At 41.6% G+C, this 14,031-nt stretch overlaps 1 protein-coding gene across 9 annotated transcripts in view; it reads left to right on the forward strand.

Moving 5' to 3' along the window:
* The window catches only part of LOC117995097 (translational regulator orb2-like), a 54,941-nt gene extending 43,247 nt beyond the window's left edge, over positions 1 to 11,694 (forward strand). For 8 of the 9 annotated variants that reach the window (XM_034983096.2, XM_069508417.1, XM_069508416.1 and 5 more), the window contains 8 exons: positions 7,461 to 7,580; positions 8,137 to 8,265; positions 8,723 to 8,835; positions 9,672 to 9,882; positions 10,180 to 10,265; positions 10,836 to 10,937; positions 11,109 to 11,213; positions 11,380 to 11,694. In XM_034983096.2, the coding sequence (XP_034838987.1) occupies positions 7,461 to 7,580; positions 8,137 to 8,265; positions 8,723 to 8,835; positions 9,672 to 9,882; positions 10,180 to 10,265; positions 10,836 to 10,937; positions 11,109 to 11,213; positions 11,380 to 11,496 (983 nt within the window). In that variant the 3' untranslated portion in view covers positions 11,497 to 11,694. Of the gene's footprint in view, positions 1 to 7,153; positions 7,300 to 7,460; positions 7,581 to 8,136; positions 8,266 to 8,722; positions 8,836 to 9,671; positions 9,883 to 10,179; positions 10,266 to 10,835; positions 10,938 to 11,108; positions 11,214 to 11,379 lie in introns of those variants that run through there. The other variant, XM_069508420.1, reaches the window with a different exon arrangement.
* The last annotated feature ends 2,337 nt before the right edge of the window (positions 11,695 to 14,031 follow it).

Genomic DNA, 14,031 nt, shown 5'->3' on the forward strand with positions numbered 1-14,031 from the left:
ATTGTAAATGCGAAAGTGTGTGTTTATTGGTTTGTTGGTTTGTCCTTCAATCACGTCGCAACGGTGCAACGGTTTGGCGTGATGGGTACAGGTAAAGACCTGGAGACGGAGAATGACATAGGCTACTTTTTATCCCGGAAAATCAGAGTTCCCACGGGATTTTTAAAAACCTAATTCCACGCGGCTATAGTAGCCATTTGATCCTGAATCGACGATTTGATATAATATCGTCGATTCAGGATCAAACCTAGAGTTCCCTCACTCTAATTTACTCTGCCAGTACTCAGTAGTGATACGGGTAATTTGATTATCTTTGCTACTACTGCAGTAGTAAGTAGTATATAAGTCCCGCAAATTGCTAATGCGCGTGGTCACCATTTTAGTGACGTCAGCAATAGACTGAAGTTTCGAGCTGATGGTATATTTTTATTTCGATTGACGTCAAAATGATGTCTTTTCGATGTTGTTGTCTGTAATGAGACATGGTTCCCAGCGCAATAGCAATTTGCGGGACTTATAACACGAAAATTTTAAAAAATAACTGTGTAACTATTTCGAATTGTAAAAAAAATTAAAAGCACAATATAACAATAATGTCAAAGGTTATTATTTTTGTAATTCTGTTTTTTAATTGTTTTCTATTTGCGATTCGAAGTGAGTGGACGCTCCCGCGTCCCGCTTCCGTAACGCGCATGTGTGGCCGTAGCTTTGATAGAATTAAAATTGAATCAAGGTTAAATTGAATAACATACTTTAACTTGACCAAACTCAGATCAAGGTTTGTCAACAAAACAGTTTGCATCGAGTAAGGTCTTTTTGTCGTGTCGTCTAGCGCACACTTGCGACAGAAATAACCGGCCAAGTGCGAGTTGGACTTGCACACGAAGGGTTCCGTACGAGATAATATATCACTACTAGAGGATGCCCGCGGCTTCGTCCGCGTGGTTTTAGGTTTTAAAAAATCCCGCGGGAACTATTTGATTTTCCGCGATAAAAAGTAGCCTATGTCTGTATGTGGTTTGTTATATTTGTTGTATTGTTAGTCGGCTGCAACTTTTTCTTAAAATTCAGATACAAGTTACCCCTTTACTGCAATCTCACCTGGTGGTAAGTGATGATGCAGTCTACGATGGAAGCGGGCTAACCTAGAAGGGTTATGGCAGTTTTAATTATACCCATGCCCCTTTGGTTGGCTTGGCAGCACGGCTTTGCCGGTAGGGTGGTAACTAGCCACAGCCGAAGCCTCCCACCAGTTCAGACCAGACATTTAGAAATTATAAAATTCCACCTTCTTAAATTATAAAACCCCTGCCAGGAATTGAGCCCGGGACCTCCCACTAATAAGACTACAGTGCTTACCACTGCACCAGGGAGGTTGTCGCTCTTTTAATCGTAGACTTGTAGCGAGACTGTAGCCAAGCTTAGTGTAAAGGACATTTTTTGTTCAAACACTTAGTATACTAGCTATAGATCGATTGTATCCCTATTCCCTACTTATGATTCCGTAACCACCTTTTTTAAACTTTTGCAAATTAAACCTTTGCTTTAATTTGAATAGTAAACACCATAGTTACCAAATTGTTTTGTTTAAAAATTATATAGTTTAAACATTTATGCTCGAACACATCCGATAGGTTAAGAACGGTTGTCAATATTATCACAGATGTAGATACTATTGACATGACAATTTAAGATCACATGAAAATCAATTGCAAATCTCAATAGACAACGCCGTAAAATAATTTGGATCGCACTTTTTATCGTACGACTTGTCGCGAGACTGTACCCACAGCTTAGTGTAAAGGACATTTTTTGTTCAAACACCTAGTATACTAGCTATAGATCGATTGTATCCCTATTCCCTACTTATGATTCCGTAACCACCTTTTTTAAACTTTTGCAAATTAATCCTTTACTTTAATTCGAATAGTAAACACCATAGTTACCAAATTGTTTTGTTTAAAAACTATACAGTTTAAACATTTATGCTCGAACACATCCGATAGGTTAAGAACGTTTGTCAATATTATCACAGATGTAGATACTATTGACATGACAATTTAAGATCACATGAAAATCAATTGCAAATCTCAATAGACAACGCCGTAAAATAATTTGGATCGCACTTTTTATCGTACGACTTGTCGCGAGACTGTACCCACAGCTTAGTGTAAAGGACATTTTTTGTTCAAACACCTAGTATACTAGCTATAGATCGATTGTATCCCTATTCCCTACTTATGATTCCGTAACCACCTTTTTTAAACTTTTGCAAATTAATCCTTTACTTTAATTCGAATAGTAAACACCATAGTTACCAAATTGTTTTGTTTAAAAACTATACAGTTTAAACATTTATGCTCGAACACATCCGATAGGTTAAGAACGTTTGTCAATATTATCACAGATGTAGATACTATTCACATGACAATTTAAGACCATTTGGACGGCGTATATTTTTAGTGATAAGTTTTTCTGTATGCATATAATATATATAGTTTTTTGTTGTTGTATTGACCTGTAAATTTATAAGTTTAGTAAATATTTAAGACCACATGAAAATCAATTGCAAATCTCAATAGACAACGTCGTAAAATAATTTGGATCGCACTTTTTATCGTACGACTTGTCGCGAGACTGTATCCACAGCTTAGTGTAAAGGACATTTTTTGTTCAAACACCTAGTATAGATAGCTATAGATCGATTGTATCCCTACTTATGATTCCGTGACCAACTGGTTGTGGTTCATTGACCCGCGACCTTTTTTGCAGTCCACCCTAAAACGCGTAAAAAATTAATTATTTTTCAGGGTTCTGTACCCAAAGTGTGCCAACGCGATGAGACCCTATTACTAAGCCTCCGCTATCCGTAGACGTCCGTCCGTCTGTCAGCAAAACCGTTATTTAAGTAGGGATTTGTCACACAATGTGTATTTCTATTGCCGCTATAACAAGAATTGATAAAATTAATTTCAAAAATTAAAGAATAGATAAAGTGGTATTTCTTGTACGGAACGGAACCCTTTGTGTGCGAGTCCGACTCGCACTTGACCGATTTTTAGGGTTCCGTACCTCAAAAGGAAAAACAGAACCCTTATAGGATCACTTTGTTGTCTATCTGTCTGTCTGTCTGTCAAGAAACCTACAGGGTAACCTAGAATCATGAAATTTGGCACGTAGGTAGATCTTATAGCTGACATTTGGGGAAAAATCTGAAAACCGTGAATTTTGGGGTTAAATCACACAAAAAAAATTAAATTGTGGTCATGAACTAATAATTAGTATTTTCAACTTTTGAAGTGAGTGACTATATCAAGTGGGGTATCATAATTGAAAGGTCTTCACCTGTACATTCTAAAACAGATTTTTATTTATTTTTATGCATCACAGTTTTTGAATTATCGTGCAAAATGTCGAAAAATACGACTGTAGTACGGAACCCTCATTGCGCGAGCCTGACTCGCACTTGGCCGGTTTTTTTAATTTACAGACATACAATGTGTTAATTTGTAAGTTTAACGTGAGTGAATGTATAAACCTATGACCTTCGTTTGTTTGTTTGTGCGCGCATTACGTCGAAACTACTAACCTATTGACGAAATCAATCTATTCATAACTAACTTATGCTCGCGACTTCCTCCGCGTGGACTACACAAATTTCAAACCCCTATTTCACCCCCTTTCGGGTCGAATTTTCAAAAGTCCTTTCTTAGCGGATGCCTACGTCATCGCTATCTGCATGCCGATCCGTCCAGTGGTTTCAGCTGTGCGTGGATGGATCAGTCAATCAGTTACCTTAGAGGAGGGGGGTAGGGGGGGGGGGGGGGGGGGGGGGTGGGGGGGGGGGGTAGGGGGGGGGGGGGGGGGGGGGTAGGGGGGGGGGGTCCGAGATCGGATTAGTGCGGAAGCAATATCCGAGTTCGGTCCTACTTTTTTAATTTCCGTATTTTCACGGACTCGGATCGGATGAGTGCGTGACCGGCCGTTACGGTTCATGAGATACAACTCGCTGGCAGACAGACAGGCGCACGGACAGACGGACGGCTTAGTGTAATAATAATAAAAACAAAAAGAAATCCATAATACTTTGTACATACTTAATATGATGTAGTTTATGGAAATGCAATAAATGAAAATTGAAATTGAAATTGAAATTAATCGCCGCCTGCCACAAGTACTGGTACAAATACTAGTCACTTACTGGGATGGCCCCAATTTCTACGCACTATCAGCCGTACTCAGAGTCGCTTAATCGTTACATAAATCTATCTCGTTTTAACTCAATTTTAAGTAACGGTTAGCGACTCTGAGTGCGGCTGTATGTGATGTTGTTTTATCGAAATAAATTTTTATTTTTTTTATTTTTTTAATAGGGATCCTGTGGGCACCCTTTGGATACGCAATCCTAAAAATGTTACAAGATGCAAACTAAGTAGTTATGAAGGAAGATAGAGCAACATCTCGCTTTTCGTAGATTTTCTCGGTTTTCCTTTGCATCTACATGTGACCCCCGCTGACCTTTGACCCTCGGGGGTCAATATGCTGGGGTTATGTAAACCAGACGGGTTGTAATGCACAGTAGTAAAAACTATAAACGTTTGTACTAGACTTTAAAAAACACAATTTTTCCTTAAGTTTAGTTAGGGAGAGTATTTTTAACACGGCTAGATGAGACTGGATGGTTATAAGTTTAGCAATCTATATACCGCGACAGGTTGAGATGGCAATCGGGGTATGAGGCGGGGGGGCGCCGCGCACACCCGCACGTTACTCGTGCTGTGCGGATATGCGGGGCGTTCCCTCCCCGATTGCCATTTCGACCTGTCGCGTACTGTTTACCTATCTATACTTATAATATAAAATTCAAAGTCCTGACTGACTGACATATATATCAACGCACAGCCTAAACCGCTGGTCCTAGAGACATGAAATTTTGAGGATGTGTTCTTTGTAAAGAGTAGGTATCCACTAAGAAAGGATTTTTTGAAATTCTACCCCTAAGTGGGTTAAATGGGGGATGGAAGTTTGTATGAAAGTCCGTCATTTTTGAAGTTATTTGCGTGAAAATTTGTATTTGGGTTTTCGGTAACAAATGAAGAAATATGGATTCCAGGATTTTTGGAAATTGAACCTACATCTCAAGTTTTTAAACTCTACCCGAGCGAAGCCGGGGCGGGTCAGCTAGTAGCTACTTATAATAAAAATGTAACTAGATGATTTCTCATTTGTGTATTATTATTACTCTATTATTCGTGTACACTTTATTTGTACCGCTACAAGAAAAAAAATAACAGTAAAAGAACAGAAATCACAGACGGAAGTAAGATACAAAAAGGCGACCTTATCGCTTAGTAGCGATCTGTACCAGGCAACCTTAGGAATAGGAAAATATGAGGAAAAACGAAAAATAGACTGGCAGGTGGTGTTTAATAATAACTATCCAATAACTACTATTGATTGACTGATCTATCAACGCACAGCTCATACTACTGCACGGATCGGGCTGAAATTTGGCATGCAGATAGCTAAATTATGACGTAGACATGATAAAGGATTTTTGGAAATTTAATGCCTAAAACAGGGAGTTGAAAGTGAAGTCCACCTTCCGTCAGCGTGACGTTCTTGGTAAAAATAAATAAAAAATCATAATTTTTTTAAAATATTCTCTTTAATAATGAATTTTAGCCCCATAAACTACCACTATACAAAATATCCCTTCATTTTATTACTACAGTCAAATACCCTATTGCTTTAACATTGAAGAAAAAATTGTGAATGTCTGAGTGTTCTCCATAATGTTCTCAGCGGTGTGAGCAGTCTATCAATCCGCATTCAACCAGCGTAGTGGACTATGGCCTAAGCATTAAGCTAACAGGAAATCATTGCCCACACATCACATTTCGAAGGTGTTTTTATTTTTCACTTATTAGCACCGGGCGTCGTGAAACTCTTGGCTCTACTCCAAGACAAAATGTCGTTGACTCTATAGCACAGTAATAGACGAAACCGCTAATGTTTAGAACTAAATAAAAGAGCAACCACCGAGTTTCTTGCTGGTTCTTCTCGGTAGGAAAGGCATTCCGAACCAGTGGTAGATGCATCCGACGATTCGAAAGTAGGTAGGTAGGTACTTACTTGTGAAAGTTTACTTGAATAAAAAATATTTATTTATAAATAGTAGGTAGGTAAATTCAGTCAGTCCGCCAGTCAGTCAAGGGTTTATCTGGGAAGATACCTCAGTACTTCTTGAATGCCTGACTCCTTTGGGGGTGCTGCCCAACGGCTTACGGACTAAAAAACTTCGCACTTGCATTCATAAACTTTCGCATTTATCATACGTAATGTATGGATTAGTAAGGATATAGATAGTATAGATAACTTAAATTTCACCTGGGCGGAGTGGCGAACAAAATCTAGTCTAAATATATAAAAGGAAAAGGTGACTAACTGACTGACTGATCTATCGACGTACAGCTCAAACTACTGGACGGATCGGGCTGAAGCATGCAGATAGCTAGTATGACGTAGGCATCCGCTAAGAAAGGATTTTTGAAAACTCAACCCCTAAAAGGGTGAAATAGGGGTTTGAAATTTGTGTAGTCCACGCGGGAGAAGTCGCGAGCATAAGCTAGTACAAAGACAGGTATACATATTAATTTATGTACTAAGATATACTTAGCGTGACAGGTCGAGATAGCAATCGGGATATGAGGCAGGGGACGCCCGGCACACCCACATATCATCTGCGCTATCTTGTACCGGGTAAGGGCGGGCGCTGTGCGGGTGTGCGGGGCGTCCCCACCCCGATTGTCATCTCAACCTGTCGTGTACTATAGATACCTATACCACCCTATAACTACTACTTATTATGTAGTTTACACGTTACGGATACTCATGTAGACACACTGACCTTGTCGTCCCTGTGTACTAGACGGCTTTGATAAATTGGCTTACAGCGAAAAGCGAGATAGTCTTAGAGCAACACGTCTTCATCCGCCCGGTTATGCTAAGCCTGGAAACCTTATGACCGGCGCGGCGGCACTTGTCCTAAAATAGAGGACTAAGTATGTGACTTAGTTTACGGCGACTGCATAGTATCAGAAAATCCCTCACCACATGGGTGTCTGGTGCACTTCGACCGTAACTATGGAACCAACTCCCATCGGCGGTGTTCCCACTTTATTACAACATGGGGTTATTCAAGGGGCGGACCAACAAATTCCTAAAAGGCCGGCAACTCATCGGCAGTTCCTCTGGTGCTGCAAATGTTCATGGGCGGCGGTAATCACTTAACATCAGGTGACCCGCCTGCTTGTTTGCTCGCTATCTCTATAAAAAAAACTCTAAATTGACTGGTCTAAATCTAGTACTATCCTTTAACGCAAGGAGCAATTTTAGAGCTACATTTTTCTGTATGCCTTTTTCTTCTGTTATATTTATCCAAGTTTCCATCTTTTCAGGCAAGTCGCCCTTCTTCCCCGGCGTGGAGGAAGCGGGGGTCGCGAGCGTGGCCGGCGCTGGCTCACCGTCGGGCCCCGGGGACCAGACACAGGACGTCGTGTCCAGGCTCAGTGCAGCTGGTAAGACACTGACATTAGTTGCTAGGTTACTAGTCTGCAAGCAAGTTTTCTTGGGATGATATGCGATATGTTTCCAGATCCTTTCGGATAAAGCTCGACTAAGACAACAATCGCCAAGGTCTGTACCCGTAGGTAGTCGAAATTCCACGAATACGTACAAAGCGATTTGCCTCCTCATTTCTAGTCCGAACCGCCAAGATTTTGAACACCCTTCCAGCATCAGTTTTCCCCTCTAATTATAATATTGGGTATCTTCAAGTCGAGAGTGAATAGGCATCTTCTAGACAAGCGCGCTCCGTCTTAGGCTGCATCATCACTTGCCACTAGGTCTGATTGCAGCCAAGCGCTATTGATTAGGATGGAAAGTGCTGATGTGGCTTTAGATGGGACGCGTTTACCTAGAAGATGCCTACTCACTCCCATTTTAAAGATCCCGGATTATACTTGATCGGAAATACACGCAGATCTGGTTTTTTGAATTCTGATTATTGATCTGATTTTCCAAAAACCAAATGGTTTTTCTAGATTATTTTATCCCGGATTCTCTACATTCCAGGGCTATCAATGTGCGTGAGCGCCCTGGGCTCGCCGGCGCGGTCGTCGCCCGTGTCGGCCGGCTCGGAGCACGGCGAGCGATTCAGCCGGAAAGTCTTCGTTGGCGGACTACCCCCGGACATTGATGAAGGTATTGACTTTTATTTTTTTATTTTTTTTTTTATTTTTTTTTTATTTAGACAAAAAAAGCGAATAATTCACACCCACTTCCAGACCAAAGCACTAGACAAAAAGCCGCGACTGGTGTTGGCAGTTTGCAGCCCAAATAGACCGTACTACTTCCTTCCTTGACTTCCTTGTATACTTGCACAATCATCATCATCATGATCAGCACATTGCTCACTACTGAGCACGAGTCAATAGGCTTATACTCTGCCATGCTGGCCCAGTACGGATTGGCAGACTTCACTCACTTTTGAGAACATTATGGAGAACTCTCAAGTATGCAGTTTTCTTCACGAAGTTTTTCTGAAAGATGCGTACCCGGGATCGAACCTTCGACCTCCTGAATAGCGGACGTCTTGACTGCTGGCTTAAAAAAATTGTAATAGAATAAAAAAATTAACTTTGCTGTGTTACCGTTCCAGATGAAATCACATCCTCGTTTCGGCGGTTCGGGCCGCTGGTGGTGGACTGGCCGCACAAGGCTGAGAGCAAGAGTTATTTTCCGCCCAAGGGATACGCCTTCCTGCTATTCCAAGTGAGTTGACCTTCTGCCATATCACACTTCCCAAGGAGTCCATCAGCTAACAAATGGCTTTGCTGTCAATTTTACCAGTAACTGATTTGACTATCAGGTCGGGTCTTCTTCTTCATCTTCTTGGCAGAGCGGTCGTGGTCATCACGAAGCAACGTGTTTGAGCATAGGCCACTTCTCCCTGCTGGCCGACAGCCTGGTACAATCGTGCAAAGGACAGCCCACAGCAGACTTAATTTGGTCGGTCCATCGCATGGGTGACCTTCCTCGTCCTCTGGTGCCCTCCACCTTGCCCTGCACGACAAGACGCTTGATGGAGTCACTCTATCTACTGTCAGGTCTATATACTGTCTATGAGCCAGCCAAGTATGTCACGTATGGCTGGGTGACAAGGAACCCAGAACTTTGGTTGCCGTTGTCGGTTCAACGGCTCTCCGAGAGCTATGGTTCTCAACCCTTATTTTTTTTGGTGTTTTGGGTGAATAAAGGATATATTTATTTACTTTCTACACGTTTGCCTTATAGGATTTCATACCTATCCTATCCCTATCTAACCCTTTTAGGTTCGATTCAGAACATTAGCAGCGGTCAAAGCCAAATTTTTCATTTTTTTTCTCGGTACCTTGTGCTTTACATATTATGGCGAACGTAGACGTCAATATGCTTCGTAAAATTGCTCTAACTCGACCTTTAAAGGATGAATTTTCAAAAAAAAATTCTTAGTGCTGATCCACGTTATAAAGAACTGATGTACAAAACTTCATGCATCTACGCAGCGGTTTAAGATGCGTGTTGCCTCTTAAAGAATTTTATTCAGTAGATTATTTCGTAAATTCCAGGATGAAAGTTCAGTAGCAGCCTTGATGGAGGCTTGCATCACAGACGACGACAAACTTTACCTTTGCGTGTCCTCTCCCACCATCCGCGACAAGCCGGTGCAGATCAGGCCCTGGAGGCTAGCCGACGCAGACTTTGTGCTGGACGCCAGCATGCCTCTCGATCCCAGGAAGACTGTCTTCGTTGGAGGAGTTCCACGCCCTTTGAAAGCTGGTAAGAATCTCTCCATACCATCGTGAATTTTTGAGTTCCGACGTTAAAGAATTACTTGCAATGCATCTTGATTCTTGATGCTAATTTAATCCTGGATCCTGAGAAAAAAGGTAGTGGTTGAAATTCTCTTGGATTTTTGGAAAAAGTGTCGGACCTATTGCAAATTGGGAGGATTTTTCAAAAGTATTCGGGGAATTTCATACTTCATTTCGGTCACACCACGTTCTGAAGGTTTGCAAATGGATATCTTCTTATCCTAATTAAAATAAATAAATAAAATATGTTTCTGGTTTCCAGTGGAGCTGGCGATGATCATGGACCGGCTGTACGGCGGAGTCTGTTACGCCGGCATCGACACCGACCCTGAGCTCAAGTACCCCAAGGTGAGGAAGGTTTCATACGAGGAGGTTTTACGTGACAATTTTTTTGTTTAAAGTAAGGCCCCAACACTGTTCGCCCAACGTGTGGATCGGGAAATCAGTACTGCCCCAATGTTGGCTAAGCTAATTTCCTGATCCACACAACGAACTGTGTCAGTGTCGGAAGAACACGGTTGGGCAAACAGTGTCGGAGCCAACGTGTGAAGCTGGCGTGACAGCTCAGTATAGCCGGTTCCACAGATGATACTACCACGGTCAGTATAAATTGGCAGTTGCGGATTTCCATTCTGATTGTGGACTTATCGGAAAACGTGGAAGATCCCTCATTAGGTGGACGGATGACATCAAGCGAGTCTGCGGGAGCCACTGGATGACAGCGGTGCAGGACCGTGGCGTGTGGAAGACCTTACAAGAGACGTATGTCCAGCAGTAGACGTCTAGTCTATAGGTTGACGTTGATGATTGTGGTATAATGAACTTTTTATGTCAGAAAAGAGCAACTGCTGAGTTTCTTGCCGGGTGTTTCAGTGGAGTGGAGTGGATAGTAAAAGATGAATACTTTTGTGTGTTCAGGGCGCGGGTCGCGTGGCGTTCTCCAACCAGCAGTCGTACATCGCGGCCATCTCCGCGCGCTTCGTGCAGCTGCAGCATGGCGATATCGACAAGAGAGTAGAGGTGAGATATTCATTATGTAGGATATAAACAATGGTCGATGTACAATATTTCTTGTCGGCCACTGAACAATTATTGTGTAAGAGAGAGCTGTATACTAGCTCGACTCAGTGATGTAGGCTTAACTTCACACTATGTTATTTATCTTATAACAACACTTTAATGTATTTCCAGGTGAAACCGTACGTCCTCGACGATCAGATGTGTGACGAGTGCGCCGGCGCGCGCTGCGGCTCCAAGTTCGCGCCCTTCTTCTGCGCCAACGTCACTTGCTTGCAGGTAATGCGATACAACATAAACACCCCCCCTTTTGTTCTGGTGACTTCTGCCATTCTAACAGCCCCTCCCTCCATCCTCTAGATGGGTGAGACATCCATCTCACCGTTAGTTTCACTAACTGTACGCATCTCTTTAGACTGTGGTTGTATGTCTTTTTTTTTTGCAGTACTATTGCGAGCACTGCTGGGCGACGATCCACTCTCGCCCGGGCCGCGAGTTCCACAAACCCCTCGTGAAGGAGGGAGCCGACCGCCCCCGGGCAGTGCCCTTCCGTTGGTGTTAGAGGGGAAATTGGGAGAATACTGGGGGACGACCGGGGAACGCGGGGGACTAGTAGTGTGTGATTTGGGGAGTACGGGAGACAAGCCCTTGCGCTGGTGTTAGATGAGGAAACTGGGGGTAACTTAGGGGAACTGGGAGAAGACTTGAGGATAAGCGGAGGGTGTGATTTGGGGAATGAATACAAGCCCTGCTGTTGGTGTTAGAGGGGGAAACTGGGGGAAGTCTGGGGGACAATGGGGGTAAAGGGGATAACTAGTTTATGATTTGGGGATTATTTTGAGGGGAAAGATTTTAAGTTCTAAGTAAGAGGTAGGGGAATGAAAAATTGAATGATGAGAAATTTCGCTGATTAGGGGAATCGAATGGGGAGTAAATTGAGTGAAAAAGGGGACGACGGATCAGCTCAGGATGTTTTATTTGGAACCAAATAGTATTTTTTCCAGTGTGAAGATAAAAGTTTTGAGGGGTAATGTGAATATGGAATTTGTGGGTGATGTAAATGGTAGAAGAAAGAGGGTTTAAAGGGACAGGACGTTTGTCAATAATTTCTTGTAAATCAAATCACACACTACTAAACACCCTCTGTGTTTGCAGAATAGAGTATTTCTACCAAATTGGTTGCGATTACTCTACTCTGGCCACACAGTTATCCCTCGGTGTTGCCAGAATAAAGTTCGTCTACCAAATTGGTAGCACCGAACTTTATCCTCGCAACACTGGTTACTTCGGTAGAGTAACTCGGAGAATTATGTAGTAGAAAAATAACTTAATAGTTGCGGTCCTTGACCTTAGATATTTACAAGATTTTTTCACTTAAGGTGCGTTGTTGTTTGCAATACGCCATTTTGTCACATTTTACACTGTGTTTCGAACAGTTCCACTTTCTAGAATAATACACAGCTTTTTAGTACCTGTAGTGGAAATGTGACGAAATGCATATTGTATATCGCCTCCGGATATGACAAAATCACTGATTAGTCGAAATTTGGCCGCCATTTTGAGGTGTTGCCGTTTTAGGAAATATTAATTAAAGCAACATTATCCAAACGTAATGTTAAGCAAAATATATAGAATTCAAGTACAAGCCGATTGACTCTTCAAATTTTCTCTGGTGTTTACCAGCTTAGGAAAAAAATACGAATTTGGTGGAATTTTCTCTAGTGTTCCAGAGAAATTCTACCAATTGGTAGGTTTTTCGACGAGAGAGAATTTGAAGGGATACTTCGATTTAAGCAAAATGTGTATTCAAAAACTTAGCTAGTTGTCAGTTTGTCGTTTGTGGATAAGCTCTATTACGTCTTAGTGGCGCATCTCGACAAAAATGTCGCAGCGCTTACGCAACATTTTGTCGTGGGTGCGTACGCTCATTTATCGTAAGATATTATTAAAATAAGACATAAGTGAATCACATTTCTCAAAAGGATAAAAAATATTGTACCTGTTGTAGCTAGAGTGAATTTTCTATTTTCCCGAGTTAGTTTTGAGTTTTTTGGATATTGTTGCGATTTGTCTCGAATCTAATCTAGTATTTTCGTCGACTATTTGTCATTAATCGTTGTTAAGGCTCGTTTTCATTGGTCGATTTCACGGTCGATATACGGCATGCGAGGACCCTCCGCAGGTGGGATGATGACTTTAGAAAAAATTACATGGTCAAAAATCTAGTAATAACTTTGGACGGTAACTAGACTTCAGTATACAGGTTATTTCTAAAAGACATGCCATTAAACCCGTGTAATATGGAGGACTATTTTCATTGGTCGTTAATAAACTTGGGTGTTGTGCGGTAAGATTTCTAAAAAGCATATTGCCATAACGCCCGCATTTGGTGACACTGGTCGATAGAGAACGCATTGGGAAAAAAGAATTTCTAAAAGGCATGCCGGGATAGGAATAACTATTTATATTGTTTGATACCTAATTAGAGATCGGGTGAGGGTAGGTGATTTCTAAAATGCATGTGCCATTAAGCCTGCATAATATGAGGGACTATTTTCATCACAGAAGGCATTATTGAAGTACCTACGGGAGATTTAGAAAACGCTAGCCATGATTTATAGCCATTTTCTGTCAACTGGTTTTAGACCAGCTAATTTATTAGTCGTTATTCGGTTATTCCACTTCCGGAGATTTCCGCCTGCCATGTATCGACCAAATAATCGGTCAATAAAAATGCTTGCCTTTAATTTCGTATTGTTTTCGAACGGCATTATAATAAAATCAATATTCAATCGACTATTGAAAAGTTCGAAAAGTTCGTTGTTCTGGATTTTCTTTTAGCTTTGTCAAGTATTTATTTTTTTGGAATTTAATGTGTTCGGGTTTTGTTCCTAAACTAGATGATTGTTGAGTTTCCGGGAGGCGGTATGGACCGGGTTCTTAGTACAAACATTGATAAAAAAAAACGTTACCAATCTTGGCTGTAGGCTCCAATTGAGCGATTCTTTTGGTGTAAGAGCTTGCAACGTTTTTGACGAACAGTTTCAGGGTGGCTCAATATTTTATCATTTCTCTCTTTCACTGTATCGGAACACAT

This window comes from Maniola hyperantus, chromosome 28 (genome assembly GCF_902806685.2).
Source record: "Maniola hyperantus chromosome 28, iAphHyp1.2, whole genome shotgun sequence".
NCBI lineage: Eukaryota > Metazoa > Arthropoda > Insecta > Lepidoptera > Nymphalidae > Maniola > Maniola hyperantus.